Source organism: Photinus pyralis, unplaced genomic scaffold (genome assembly GCF_008802855.1).
Source record: "Photinus pyralis isolate 1611_PpyrPB1 unplaced genomic scaffold, Ppyr1.3 Ppyr1.4_LG5, whole genome shotgun sequence".
In the NCBI taxonomy this organism is placed as follows: Eukaryota; Metazoa; Arthropoda; class Insecta; order Coleoptera; family Lampyridae; genus Photinus; species Photinus pyralis.
In genome coordinates, this window is record NW_022170596.1 from 9,147,940 (window position 1) to 9,160,550 (window position 12,611).

Below are 12,611 nucleotides of genomic sequence, written 5' to 3' on the forward strand. Positions count from 1 at the left end.
CGGTGGTATAAGATTCAGAAAGCCAGAGAACAGTTGTCCGTGTATCAATTCATAGTAAGTGGGTGCAATTTGAACAGCTCACTCTTGTAACGAGAGCAGTTATTTGCGTAAAATATTTGCAAATCGCCCGGTTGAATTACGCAAATGAAAAATTTAAAAATAGTCAAGTTTTCAAGAACATTCCACCAAACAAATACTACTCATAGTAGGTTCAATTATTGTTTGTCGATTGTAATACGGCGCACTTTAGGCATCTGCTCACACGTTCGTTAATGAATTGTTTATTCTAAATTGTGTCTGTCGCTTCATTGTTTGGTTTTGATTTTGAATTACACGCTGGAAATCGATCGTATGAAGTTACTTCTGCAACTTTGCAAATTAAAGGCAGCTTTGTAAAATTAGCCGAATTTACAGAATTCCGAAGCCCTGAAAACCCGTTGAACCAATGAAAATTAATAAAATACCGCCACCATTACTAATTCATCACTGAATAGGCGTTACAAAATTAATTAGTGTTGAGAGAAGGGATTACTTTGCACGAAAACAGAGGAATCGGGGTTTTGGCAGTCGAGCTGAAACGATATAGATTCTATTAGCGGCCGTGGAGCTGAAACCAAAGTGAAGTTTAGCGTTTGGGCCAAAATAAGTTCCAATTAGATTAGTGCTCGGATTAACAGAGTTTATCAAACTATGTAAGTAAATTCAGAGCGACCTCGTGGTTCAGTTCGCAAGTCATTCGCTGCCCAAGTGGAAATTAGTACATACGAAAAAAGGCGTTGTAAATTAACGTGAAAAAAATCCAAGTGCCACCTTTGGGAGTGGTTAAAAATCGAATTGTAGTTCCGCAATAGTTGTCGTAAACTGAGTGTATAAGTTGTAATAGCCAGTTAGTTAAAGAGTTCACAAAAAATCCAGTTCCCCAAGAGACATTTGCGTATTCCACGGTGGGAGTTAAAAAAACTCCTAAACGTGCTGCAGATTCCATTCATTAAAGGACACATCAGTCCGTTATTATAAACAAACGCGTTCGTAAGCGGATTCTTTGGAAAAACTTAAGGCATATCTGTGCCATGATATCAAGTGAGGAGGTGAAATGAATTCACGTGACGGAAATCACAACAAAGAAAACTGTTTGTAAAATTAAATAATCAGTCCAATTCTGTAACTTAAAATAATCTTAGCAACTTGCTAATAGTGAAGGTAATTGCTAGATGAGCAATATTTGTTAAAAGTGGTATTCTGTACTGACAAACTTAGCAATGTTGCCTAAAATTTTAACAATTCAATTGCTTGACCCTAGCAATAGGTAAAGTGCTGTTGTTAAGTCTTAGCAAGTGTATTTCACCCGCTCCAATATGGCAGGTGGTTGGTTTAAATACGAATTTTTAAACGCTGTTGAAGATTCAATTCTTATCATAATTCATCTAGTTTTTAATATCGTTTGGAGCAGTTCTTTCATGAACTAACATGGCATTTTTAGCGCATTTTCCAAAGAAGTTGGGTGGGCTACTGAAGCCATTTTCTTTGTCCGTCTGTCCGAGGCCTTAACTACTCCTACAGTTCAAGATATTTAATTCATTCTTTTTGCATTCGGTAGCGTATAACTCTGGCATCTGAGCCAAGCAAAATCTTGACCATTAAACGGCGCAATGTCAACTTTCCTATTTATAGAGATATTTTTTTGAAATTTTAAACATAGATGTCTCTAGTAAAGATAAGCATATCGCATATTGTAAACATCAGATGTGGGCATGGGCAATCTGCGCAACTGCCAAATTTCTTATTTCTTATTTATAGAGAAATTTTAACAACAGATGCTTCCAGGAAAGATAATCGTATTGGGCACCTGAACCAAGAAAAATAGTAACAATTACACTGCGAATCCGCATTATGTCCGTTCAGTGACCTTTTCGGAACTACTGATCAATGCATGATACTACAAAGCTACAAAGTTGTAGTATCATGTGATCAATGCATGGAAAATGCGATAGGTAAAGTTAATCGTCTTAGGGCGAAAACTTTTTTAATTGTTTTCTAATTTGCCCACAATTAGGGAATGTTGCTTCCATGTTGTTCTAGCACCACGCTGTTTGGTATCTGTATTTTCCATGGCGAGCAAATACAAATTACAAGTCGCACGTCACTTTTAAAGTCACCAACGCGTCTATCGGTTAAATTTAAATCAAAAATACAACTAACCTTACAATTAAAAAGTTTAAACAGTTGTGGATTTAGGTGGTAAGAGTTCAGTAGGTTCAGTAATGCGTCTAATTTTACGCCCAGTGACAACACTCTGTTACTAAGTTCTAACTAGTTCGTAGCAATTTGACGAAGTGTAGGAATATTAGCGATATTGCTCAAGTTGGTAGTTAAAGAATGACAAATTTGTTATCATTGCTCATAATATTGCTAGAATTTTGTGTGAGCAATGTTGCTATAGTTAGCAATATTGCAAACTTGTTAGTTACAGAATTGGACTGAATAACAAATGCAAAATTGCAGTTTGGTGTAAATTAGAGATTTTCTCAAATTTAAATTAAATCATAACAAAACCAAGTTATTCTGAGTGTGTATGTAAAACGTACTTTTCGGACCACATTATACGGATCACGAAGAAAAATTATAAATAAAAAGGTTAGTCGTATTTATGAATTTTGTCAAATTGCTCAATAACTTTAAGATCCGTTCCCAAAGATAAATATTGATTGGTAATTAGTATTACTAGTGAAATTATGAAAAAGAGATCTCCAAGGAGTCGAAAAAAGTGTAAAAGATTGTTTTTTTAATGTGTGTTACAATCCAAAGGACCTCCTGAATTTGGTGTCCATCCTAATTAAATTTTCTTCCAAGTTCAAGGGTTATTTATTACCTAATTTGTCACAGTCAAAGTGTAAAGGTACTTGGGTAAATTAGTCGTAATTCAATTTCCAACAATTAAACTATTTAGAGGGTAATTTCAAAGTAAATGTTAATTATCCCAAATAGTGAAGGAAAAGAAAAGAAAAGGGAAAAATTGGTTTGTTGGTTCAGCTTTAATTTGACTGGAAAATTACACATACAAAGACACTATTAATTGCAGGAGCTTCATAAACCCATAATTAACATAGAAAGGAACCCAATATAAAACCATGCGGTACGCCAAGGAAAAATTATACATAACATGCATACATAACCAACCCATACCCATACCCAAACTTTTTTTAAAATTTCAACACATAGGTAGTCCAAAAATTTGATGGTATTTAAAATTGGTGAAAATACACCTGGTCACATTTTCCCATCGAATTGGATCTAACGGGTGTTAGCTGACAATACAGACACTACACAGTCTAATGAATACACTAATGCAGCGTTTCTCAAACTTTTTTGTCTGGCGACACACTAAAATTATTAAACAAAATTCGGGGCACCCTTAGTATTATCATTATTTGCCTTTTTACAGTTAATAAAGAGAAGACGGATGAGAAGTTTTTACAAAAGCATTTCAAACTAATTGTTAGGTAAACTTCTGACTTGACTTTCCGACTACTTTTAATAGTCATTGCAATTACCTTTGGCCATAATACAACATTTAGCAAATGCCCTCTAGCGCCCTTATTTTGAACCCGACGCAAAAAGTGTAGAATCCTTTTTTGTAGACCTCATCAAGACACATCTTTTTTGTAATTGACATTTTTCACTCTGATGCATACTTTTAGAGGAAAATGAAATTTAGAAAAATAAAATAAATAGTTTAACTTTTCAATTCAAAACTTCTCAAAAACAAAGGAACTCACAAAAAAATTGCAATAAACTTTTTTGTAGTTTTTTAATCCTTTTGGCCAGTGTATGAGAAAAAAATTTTAAAAAAATTTTTCAAGCCGTTATGACTTAAAATTTTGACACTCAACAACCTTGAAGATGGTTACGGATCAAAACCAAAATATGACGTTTTCGATTCTCCATACCACCCTATATGCATCCCAAGTTAAAAGATTGAGAAAGTCTGATGTAATGCAATACCAGCATAATATGATTGACTAATGAATTATGAACCATAGAAATAAATAAAATAGAAACTAAAAAACATTGTAATGAAAAGTTAATATTCATTTTTTATAATTATTTTAATTTATTTTTTAATTTATGTAATTTTAAGCTTATTAAGTAAATATTTAATAATTTCGCGACACCCTTATGAAGTGCTTGCGGCGCCCAAGGTGCCGCGGCACCCACTTAGAGAACCACTCCTCTAATGCGTAAGCATAATACATGACGGATAAGCCTTGAGTACAGTGTTGCCAACTGACAAATAAAGAGAAATAAAATTTACCTATCCTACCTTCGAGCCTACGAACGAATTGGTGCCGCGCTACCACAAGGGCTCCGGTCCCAATGCAGTGAATTGAAGTATCCGAAAAATCAACAGATATGGTGATGGAAAAGCTGACCACGGAGCAGTTCGAACTCGCAAAAGCCGCGGAGAGGGCCTATTCCAACCTGACCAAAGAATCTGGGAGGATCCGAGACCTCCGGAAGCTAGGGACCAAATCATCCACAAAAAAGAAGCGAGTTAGAAGAGCAATGGAATACATTCAACCAACGCCCCTCGCAAATCATGGCCCTGCAACAACAACCAGACCATGATTACATCACCAATAACTTCTACAAACAAACCCGTGAATTGGTCATAACCTACACGGAGTACCTCAACACCCTGTCAACGGTAGCTTCGGTAAGTCCAAGCGGGACAACATTCCACAAGGAGGCGATCCCAGGGGTAACCGAGTTAAAATCCAAGGAGACAGCGTTGGAAACATTCGCAAGCCCAATCGCCAACATACCGTCAGTAACGGTTAGATCACATGGAGGGCGAGGTTGCCAAGAAATATCTCACCTATCCAGCGAGTGTAAACAGCAAACGAAATTAGATCGGCTTACGATACTAATCCAGGACACATGGGCAGACCCGGAGGAAGAACATTACGACAGCTATTGGCAGTTAAAAAGGTGGAGATTCCCAAGCTCTGGGACGTCATCCAAGAAGCCCACGAAGACATTGTGGTAAGCAGCGAATTACCTGACACATTAACGGTCCAATACGAAACGACAAGAGAGATACTTCGCCAAATCATGGTGTTACTCTGTGAAAAATAATCACGAGAAGAAGGAGGCTCGCACGGATACAGATTCCGCAACTTGGGGGCGACTACACGACATGGACCAGTTTCCAGTGTACAAACCGAGTCGTGGGGACCCATGGTGATGCACACCGTATGCCAGAAAGTGGATTCGGCAACCCTGACCGCTTTCGAGAACACCCTACAATCACTCAAAAGAGGTATCATCATTCAAGAGCTTCTGGAGCTTGCTAGAAGGGCAACAAAGCCACAGAAAGCACCAAGACTAACGTGAGGAAATTGTCTAAACTTGGTACAAATCGGGAACTGTAAAATATTGCCAAATCCCTAACGACATTCTCCGGCTAAATTTCAGCCCCGGAATCATGGCTGATTGGACGTTGTCAAGTGTCCTTGTACGACACGTAGTGCCTCTGCTGTAAGGTTATTCTACCGCCACCCCCTACACGAGGAGAATTAATTACTTGTGTTCGTTAGTTTTATTCCAATTCGTTAATGGTAACTTAACGATTGTCACTATCACTGACATTAGTATATCATTTCGAAACGTTTATATGTGCCTTATCGTGCTGTTACAATTTCCGTCTCCTGTCTATAGAAATTGTACAATTACCTACCGTTAATATAATTTGATAACAAACAAATAACCAGTGTGCACGTATTTAACTCAAAATGGTTGAAGAACTTGTTATGCCCGAAGTGAGATTGTGCCCAAAGACTTTGTCAACCTATAAATAATTAATAAACGATAAACAACAGTAATTGTAAACATAAGTTGGTAATATTGGAAAAGGTAAAAACGCTCATTGGCCAAGGATGACATCTCGTAACCTGACGAGGTACAAATTATGGATAATGACTAATAATTACTAATGCAGCATCATTAATAGCATGCACGTGTTTCAATAAGTCTGTACGTATCAAAATAATGGCAGATTTTAACCGAAACAGTGCGCTCCCAGAACCCACTCCCGCACGCAATGTTCTACCCCAAGTGATAGCAGTGAGTGTGAAAAATGTGCTTCTTTTTGCGGGAGGAATGAGTACTGCCTACCCTACTATACTGATACCCGCGTTAACCAATCCACAAGTTGATTCCAACTTTCAGTTGAACCACGAAGAAGTGTCGTGGATCGGTATGTTATCGACGTATGCCCGAGGTCATTATGGATTTTATTTTAGGATCCACAAATTTAATATGCGCCTTAATAGGATGCTCGTTATCGGGAGTTGTCACACAGCCAATTGGACGTAAGGGATTTATGCAGGTGGTGACCGTACCGTTATTGGTGGCGTGGTTGATTTTTAAATTTGCTGATCAAATGTGGCACATATATTTCGCATTGGCTCTGTACGGATTATCATCGGGACTGATTGAGGCACCGGTATAAGTATTATCAGTAGCATACTGATTAATGACTTGAAGGAGAAAATTGTGTAACAAAAATGTTTCAGGTGCTATCCTACGTGGCGGAAGTAACACAACCTCGTGTCAGAGGAATGCTCTCTGCAACTGGAACGTTATCGTCAGTCTGTGGAGTACTTGTGGAGTTTTTTCTGGGTACTGTCCTGCCATGGAGGAACATCGCCTTGGTCTCAAGCGCAATTCCATTGGTGGCGTTTTTCCTCTTATGTTTCATACCTGAAAGTCCGCATTGGCTGGTTATGCGTCATAAATTGGCAGACGCTAAAAGAAGTTTGGCATGGCTACGAGGCTGGACTGCAGTAGAAAACGTGCGGGAAGAGTTCGAGCAGATGTGTCAAAATCATAATGTAACCTACAGCCAGACTGGCAGTGCGAACGTATTTACAATATCCGAGGGACCATCTAGGACACTAAGGACCGTAAATCTAAAGCCGTACGCGCAGAAAAGTTTTATTTGGCCATTTGGCTTAGTGGCGTTTATTTGTTTTTTGTGCGGCTTTACGGGGTTTTTAACTTTGCAAACGTACGCAGTCAGTATTTTTACATCCCTGAACGTGCCCATTAATGAGTATTACGCAACGCTAGGATTGGGGATTGCGCAATTTTTTGGCAGTTTAGTTAGCATCATATTAGTGAAATGCTATGGTAAACGAATTATGACATTTGTGTCTTTGGGATGCATAGGAATTTGTAACGTCGGTATTGGTGTTTATGGATATCAAACTAGGGTAAAAAATTTAAGTTTAATTAGCGAAGATATTGCAAGCGATAATTTTAATGTAACAGACCATCAGTGGGTTCCACTAATATTCCTAGTATCGCTGTCCTTTTTTAGTCATTGTGGTATAAGGGTGCTACCATGGATTTTGTTGGGCGAAATTTATTCCCATGAGACACGCGCAGTTGGATGCGGACTGACAAGTGCGTGTTTTTACGCTTTTGGATTTTTAGGAAATAAGATTTTTTTAAATATGATAGACCTGTTAACTTTGCCGGGCGTTTATTGGTTTTACGGTCTCATTAGTTTTTTAGGATGGCTCATCTTGTACTTTGCGCTTCCCGAAACGGAGGGGAAGTCGCTGCAAGAAATTATAAACCACTTTTCAGGTATTTCTAAATTAGACAATAAAATCCGCAGGTCATTAGAAGGGCGTAGCGTTTAGTTTCTTGTAAATAATATACGTTTAAATTTATTTGTATTTTCAGTGCTTTTTTTAAAGAAACAAAATGGGTTGTTTACGGCTTGTATGCAGTTTTGAACCATGTTGGGACGAACTTAAATGATTATCTGTCTGGAACGTTACATGCCTTTACTGACTCTTCTAGCAGTTTTTGATACTATTTTGTTTTGATATTTTGGTCACTGTGTTGGGGAAATTAAGAAGAAGTTGTCGATGACATTTTAACAAATCCTACGGAAGGTACACAATAATTATAATGCTTTAAAGAAAACCAGGAAAATCCAATCAAACGGAGTGTCTGAGGAAAGTATTCAAAAAAGGAAAATGAACCATCCGGGGTGAGACATATCTAGTAGTGATCAAGGCATGCTATTCCGAATTTGCAGGAACCTTCAGCGTTCAGCATGTGTAACGGGAGCCCACTTTGCATTTAAATTTTTTCTAAATTTTATATGTGGGAAAAATTGGATATACCTATACCATTTTATACGTATAGTAGGCGCCGCGCGGTCAAATTATTAACGATAAACGTACGCATCTAGAACGCTTGGTTCTTACCAATTTAGCAGGGGGCGAAACAGAATTGAAGTGTAAACAAAAGATGCTGGTATACTATTTGTTTGTGTTTTCCAATAAATCTCAATTCGGATACTCAGGATTAACTTTATTTGAGCTTAAATCGAATTACAACTTTACAACGTTCATCAAAGTGTGTCTAAAAATAGCTAATGGCGATCAACTTAAAAGTAACTAACTTCGTGTAGCCTACAAAACTACAACGTTGCCAAACTAACTAAATTACGATATCAAACACTATTGGTTTAAAATTATTTGGTGCAACAACAGAAACAGCACGGCCAATCATTGAATAACATTAACTAAGTACCAAATTTTTTCTCTTAAAGAAAACATAATCTTCCAAAGTCCGTGTTACTTTCATGATTTAAACTGCACAAACAGATTAAATTGTTCTTGTTTGCAAATTGAAAATACCGAAAAAAATTAAATACCTGGGGTTAATTATTAATACTAAATTATCTTGGAAGGAGTATATTAGTAAATTAAAGCAAGAAATGTTTCGTGTTTTTTTTTAGCTATTTCGGGATCTATGCCCATTTAGCAACATTTTCAGTAATTTATTCATTTACTCTATAGGAATTACACAGGACACACTCTACCTTGAATTTGTAAAGGAGGGTAAGACAAAGGTTCAATACAGAGGATACATCATACATATCCATGCACGCACACACCCTTAAATATTTAACCCGCTACGCATTCAATTACTATATCATAAATAAATGCGCCATTCGGAAAGTTAAGCAATGGATTTTCAGCAATGGTTTGGATATGTGTATTGAAAAATCTTCAGTCGTATTCTTTTCACGGAAAAGGCGATATAATTTGAACCCTGTGGTTTTAGATAATACACTATTTCAGGTCGTTAAAAGTGTTACATAGGGATCAGATTAGATTACAAACTAAGTTGGACGGAACATATACACATGCTAACTAAAAAATGTGAGCAATCTCTGAATATTTTAAGATTATTGACTAGAGTGGGATGGGGAATCGATTTTCCAACTGCATTAAAGGTTTATAAAGCACTTACAAGAAGTCTAATAGATTATGGTTTGCACTTATATGGAGCAGCATCAAAACCAAATTTAAAAAGAGTCATAGTCATTCAAAATAAAGCCTTAAGACACTGCATTGGGGCTATGAAGTCAACTCCGAGTTTCGAATAAAGTATTTGGCTTTAAAATATGTTACGAAAACAATCTCCTTAAAACTGGAAAATATTTACAACTCACTACAAGAGCTTATGTCCCACGATTTAACCTCGGTTTTTTGGTCTAAAAAGAAGTCTCCTCCGCTTTCCGTGGCAAGCCTTTACCTTCACGAATTAAAAATTTCTCTTTGGATACAAGAAATTCCGGACGCTTCCTATCACGATCTTTACGTCGGAAGTCTGCCAACGTACTTCCCTAGTTATATAGGGGATTTTAGATATGATGCGCAACTATTTTATAACACCTTAGACAACTTTTTTTTTTTATTTGAAAAAGAAAGGTGCACCAACTGCCGAGGTTTGGTAAGTTCAAAACAGTTCGGTGATAAGTAAACTTGCGCACTCCGTTAATATGTGTTTTACACTTAGAGTTTTGTCGCACTGTTCACATCTTTTTATTTCAGTCCTCTCCATAAGGTGTCCGTGGGTTAAGTTTGTATGGCCTATTCTTAGTCTGGCGAGTGATATTTCCTCTTTTCGATTCGGCCGGTAAGATGAAATCCATTCTGTGGCACTAGTTTTTATTTCTTTTAGTTTATTTGTATTGTTGTTGTCGTTCCATTTTCTATTCCATTCATTAACAATTTGAGATTTCGAGTGTGACATTAGATCGTATGTAGTGGCCTTAGTTATTGCGATGGCCTGAGAGGTGGGACTATTTTTTGCAAGCTGGTCTGCTGTATCGTTACCAGCTATGCCACAATGACTAGGAATCCAGAGGAATTCGACATGTTTTTTGCGTTGTTTGATTTTTGGAAGGATAGATCTTGTTTTTGTACCAAAGGGTTGGAGCTTTCTGTTTGCAGTAGAAACTTTAGTAGAGTCTGAGCGTATTAGAAATTTGTCGGAAGGGTGTTTAAGGATCGACTGTAAGCATTCCGTTATGGCAGTTACTTCAGCTGTAAACACCGAGGATGAAATGTTGGGAGATAATATTCACAGACGGTTCTAAAAGCAAGGTGGGAGTTGGATGTGCATTTTACGAGCTATCGACTAAATATTCAAAGTTATTAATTACTCTTGGAAAGGTCAAATCTATATTTACAGCTGAAGCGACTGCAATATTAGAAGCATTAAAATACTTTTATAACCGTAATGCAGCAAAGAACCTGGCCATAATGTCAGATAGTAAGAGTGTCCTGGCCACTGTCAATAAAAGGGCCCATTATTTTCAAACCCATCCTTTAATTACAGCTATTAGAACAGAGGCCTTTAAAATTATAAAGAAAGGACATACTGACTCAGAGTTGGACTGGGTCAAGCATAGAGTGACCCAGTGACCTGGTGACCCAGTTAGTTTACTGACCCAGTGACCCGGTGACCCAGCGACCCGGTGACCCAGCTTGACCCGGTGACCCAGCTTGACCCGGTGACCCAGCTTGACCCAGTGACCCAGCTTGAACCGGTGACCCAGTTTGACCCGGTGACCCAGCTTGACCCAGTGACCCATCTTGACCCAGCTTTACTCAGTGACCCGTCTTGACCCGGTGGCCCAGTAATTAAATTATTGTTAGGTATCATCCAAAACAATTTCAAATAACTTTTAGTTTTAAAAAAAACTTCCTCAATAATATTCGGCAACAAGCACGTAGCCCAATTTCATTCAAGAGAACTAATACCTAAAAAAATCAAATGCATTTGTTTATAGTTTGTAGTCAAGTAGTCAATGAAAGTATTTAGACAAAAGATTTATTTGGACTAGCTAACTAGTAGAAAAAAATTAAATGTGAATGAACACCTGTAAACAAACTGGTAAGCCCTGAAGCAAAGAAATAACATTATTCTAATACAATTCGGGACATGGAAAGTTTTTTACGACAGTATTAAAGCAAACATCACAGAAATGGCAGTTGTCAAGCAATCGAGTATTATTTTCAACAAACCAGCATTTCATTTATTTCATAATCTGTACACTTGAACCGAGGGCACTGACTTAACTGCGTTATTCGATCAAACTAGGTGACTGGGTCGAATTGGGTCCCCGGGTGAAATTGGGTAGCTGGGTCAAACTGGGTCACTGGGTCAAACTGGGTCACTGGATCAAACTGGGTCAAGTTGGGTCACTGGGTCAAACTGGGTCACTGGGTCTAACTGAAAAGAGTATGACGTGACCCAGCGACCCAGTGACCCAGTTTAATTTAGTGACCCAGTTGACCCAGTGACCCAGTCCAACTCTGCATACTGTTGCGTTTTACTGGATCAAAGGACATGCAGGTATACAAGCAAACGAACTGGTAGACGAATTGGCTAAACAAGCTGTAGAAGAGGGGATCAGTCTCGAGAATATCACACCAAGAACAGACCTTTTGAATGTTCTCAAAAGTAACATAGTTGAAGACTGGGATCTATTGGAAGGAGTATCATAAAGAAAGACAAACACAGTATGCTTTAATCCACCCAACGGTTAAGTTTAGACCATACTATTCTGATAAGTATACCCCAAAAATGTTTCGTGTTCTTCGTAAGTTTTATTTCCTAAGGAACGTTTGTCCAGTAAATGTTCTAACAAATATTTATCATGCTCTTGTGAGTTCTAAGTTAGATTACGGGCTGTGCTGCTTTGGCGGTACGTATGCTTCCACTCTTTACCCTTTAATGATTTTGCAGATAGCCGTAATAAGGTTAATTACTAGAAATAGTAAAATGACACACTCATGGCCAATTTTTCAAAAGTTAAAAATTCTACCTTTACGACATATGTACGTTTTCAAGGTATTGAAACTTTTTTATATTAGAAGCAGTAATAACTTTTGCAATTTTGATAAGCAGCATAATCTAAGACATACTTTACCAGCTACAGTTCCTCGTTCAAAATTAACTATTCAACAATTTTATTCCTGTAATGCACAACTTTACAATCTCGTTTCTACTAAAATTGACAACAAAATGTATTTTTATTGCAACTTAAAAAACTATTGTTGGCTACTGAAAACAATGAGGATGATTTTTTTAGTTTTGCGGTTTAGTTTTTATGTGGTTTCGTAAATAGTTCTCATGATTTTTTATGCTTTATATATCCTTTTCTTTTTGGATCCTCTGAAATTATTTTTAAGTTATTTTATGATCATAGTTTACAAGTTATTTTATTCTCA

General features: G+C 37.4%; 2 protein-coding genes across 3 annotated transcripts in view; one reads left to right on the plus strand and one right to left on the minus strand.

Moving 5' to 3' along the window:
* LOC116171402 (facilitated trehalose transporter Tret1-like) overlaps nt 1–12,611 on the minus strand; it is a 51,299-nt gene that overhangs the window by 35,744 nt on the left and 2,944 nt on the right. The window lies entirely within an intron of this gene.
* On the plus strand, nt 5,299–9,701 carry LOC116171406 (facilitated trehalose transporter Tret1-like). Of its 2 annotated transcripts, XR_004145445.1 has the most exons (5): nt 5,299–5,959; nt 6,011–6,256; nt 6,303–6,505; nt 6,576–8,065; nt 8,114–9,701. XR_004145445.1 is itself a non-coding variant. In XM_031488235.1 (4 exons), exons 2-4 carry the CDS (start codon nt 6,049–6,051, stop codon nt 7,707–7,709), a joined length of 1,545 nt encoding a protein of 514 aa, XP_031344095.1. In that variant the 5' UTR covers nt 5,299–5,959; nt 6,011–6,048; the 3' UTR covers nt 7,710–9,701. The 2 variants fall into 2 exon arrangements, 1 of the variants encoding a protein (XP_031344095.1); XM_031488235.1 differs by having other exon boundaries at nt 6,576–9,701.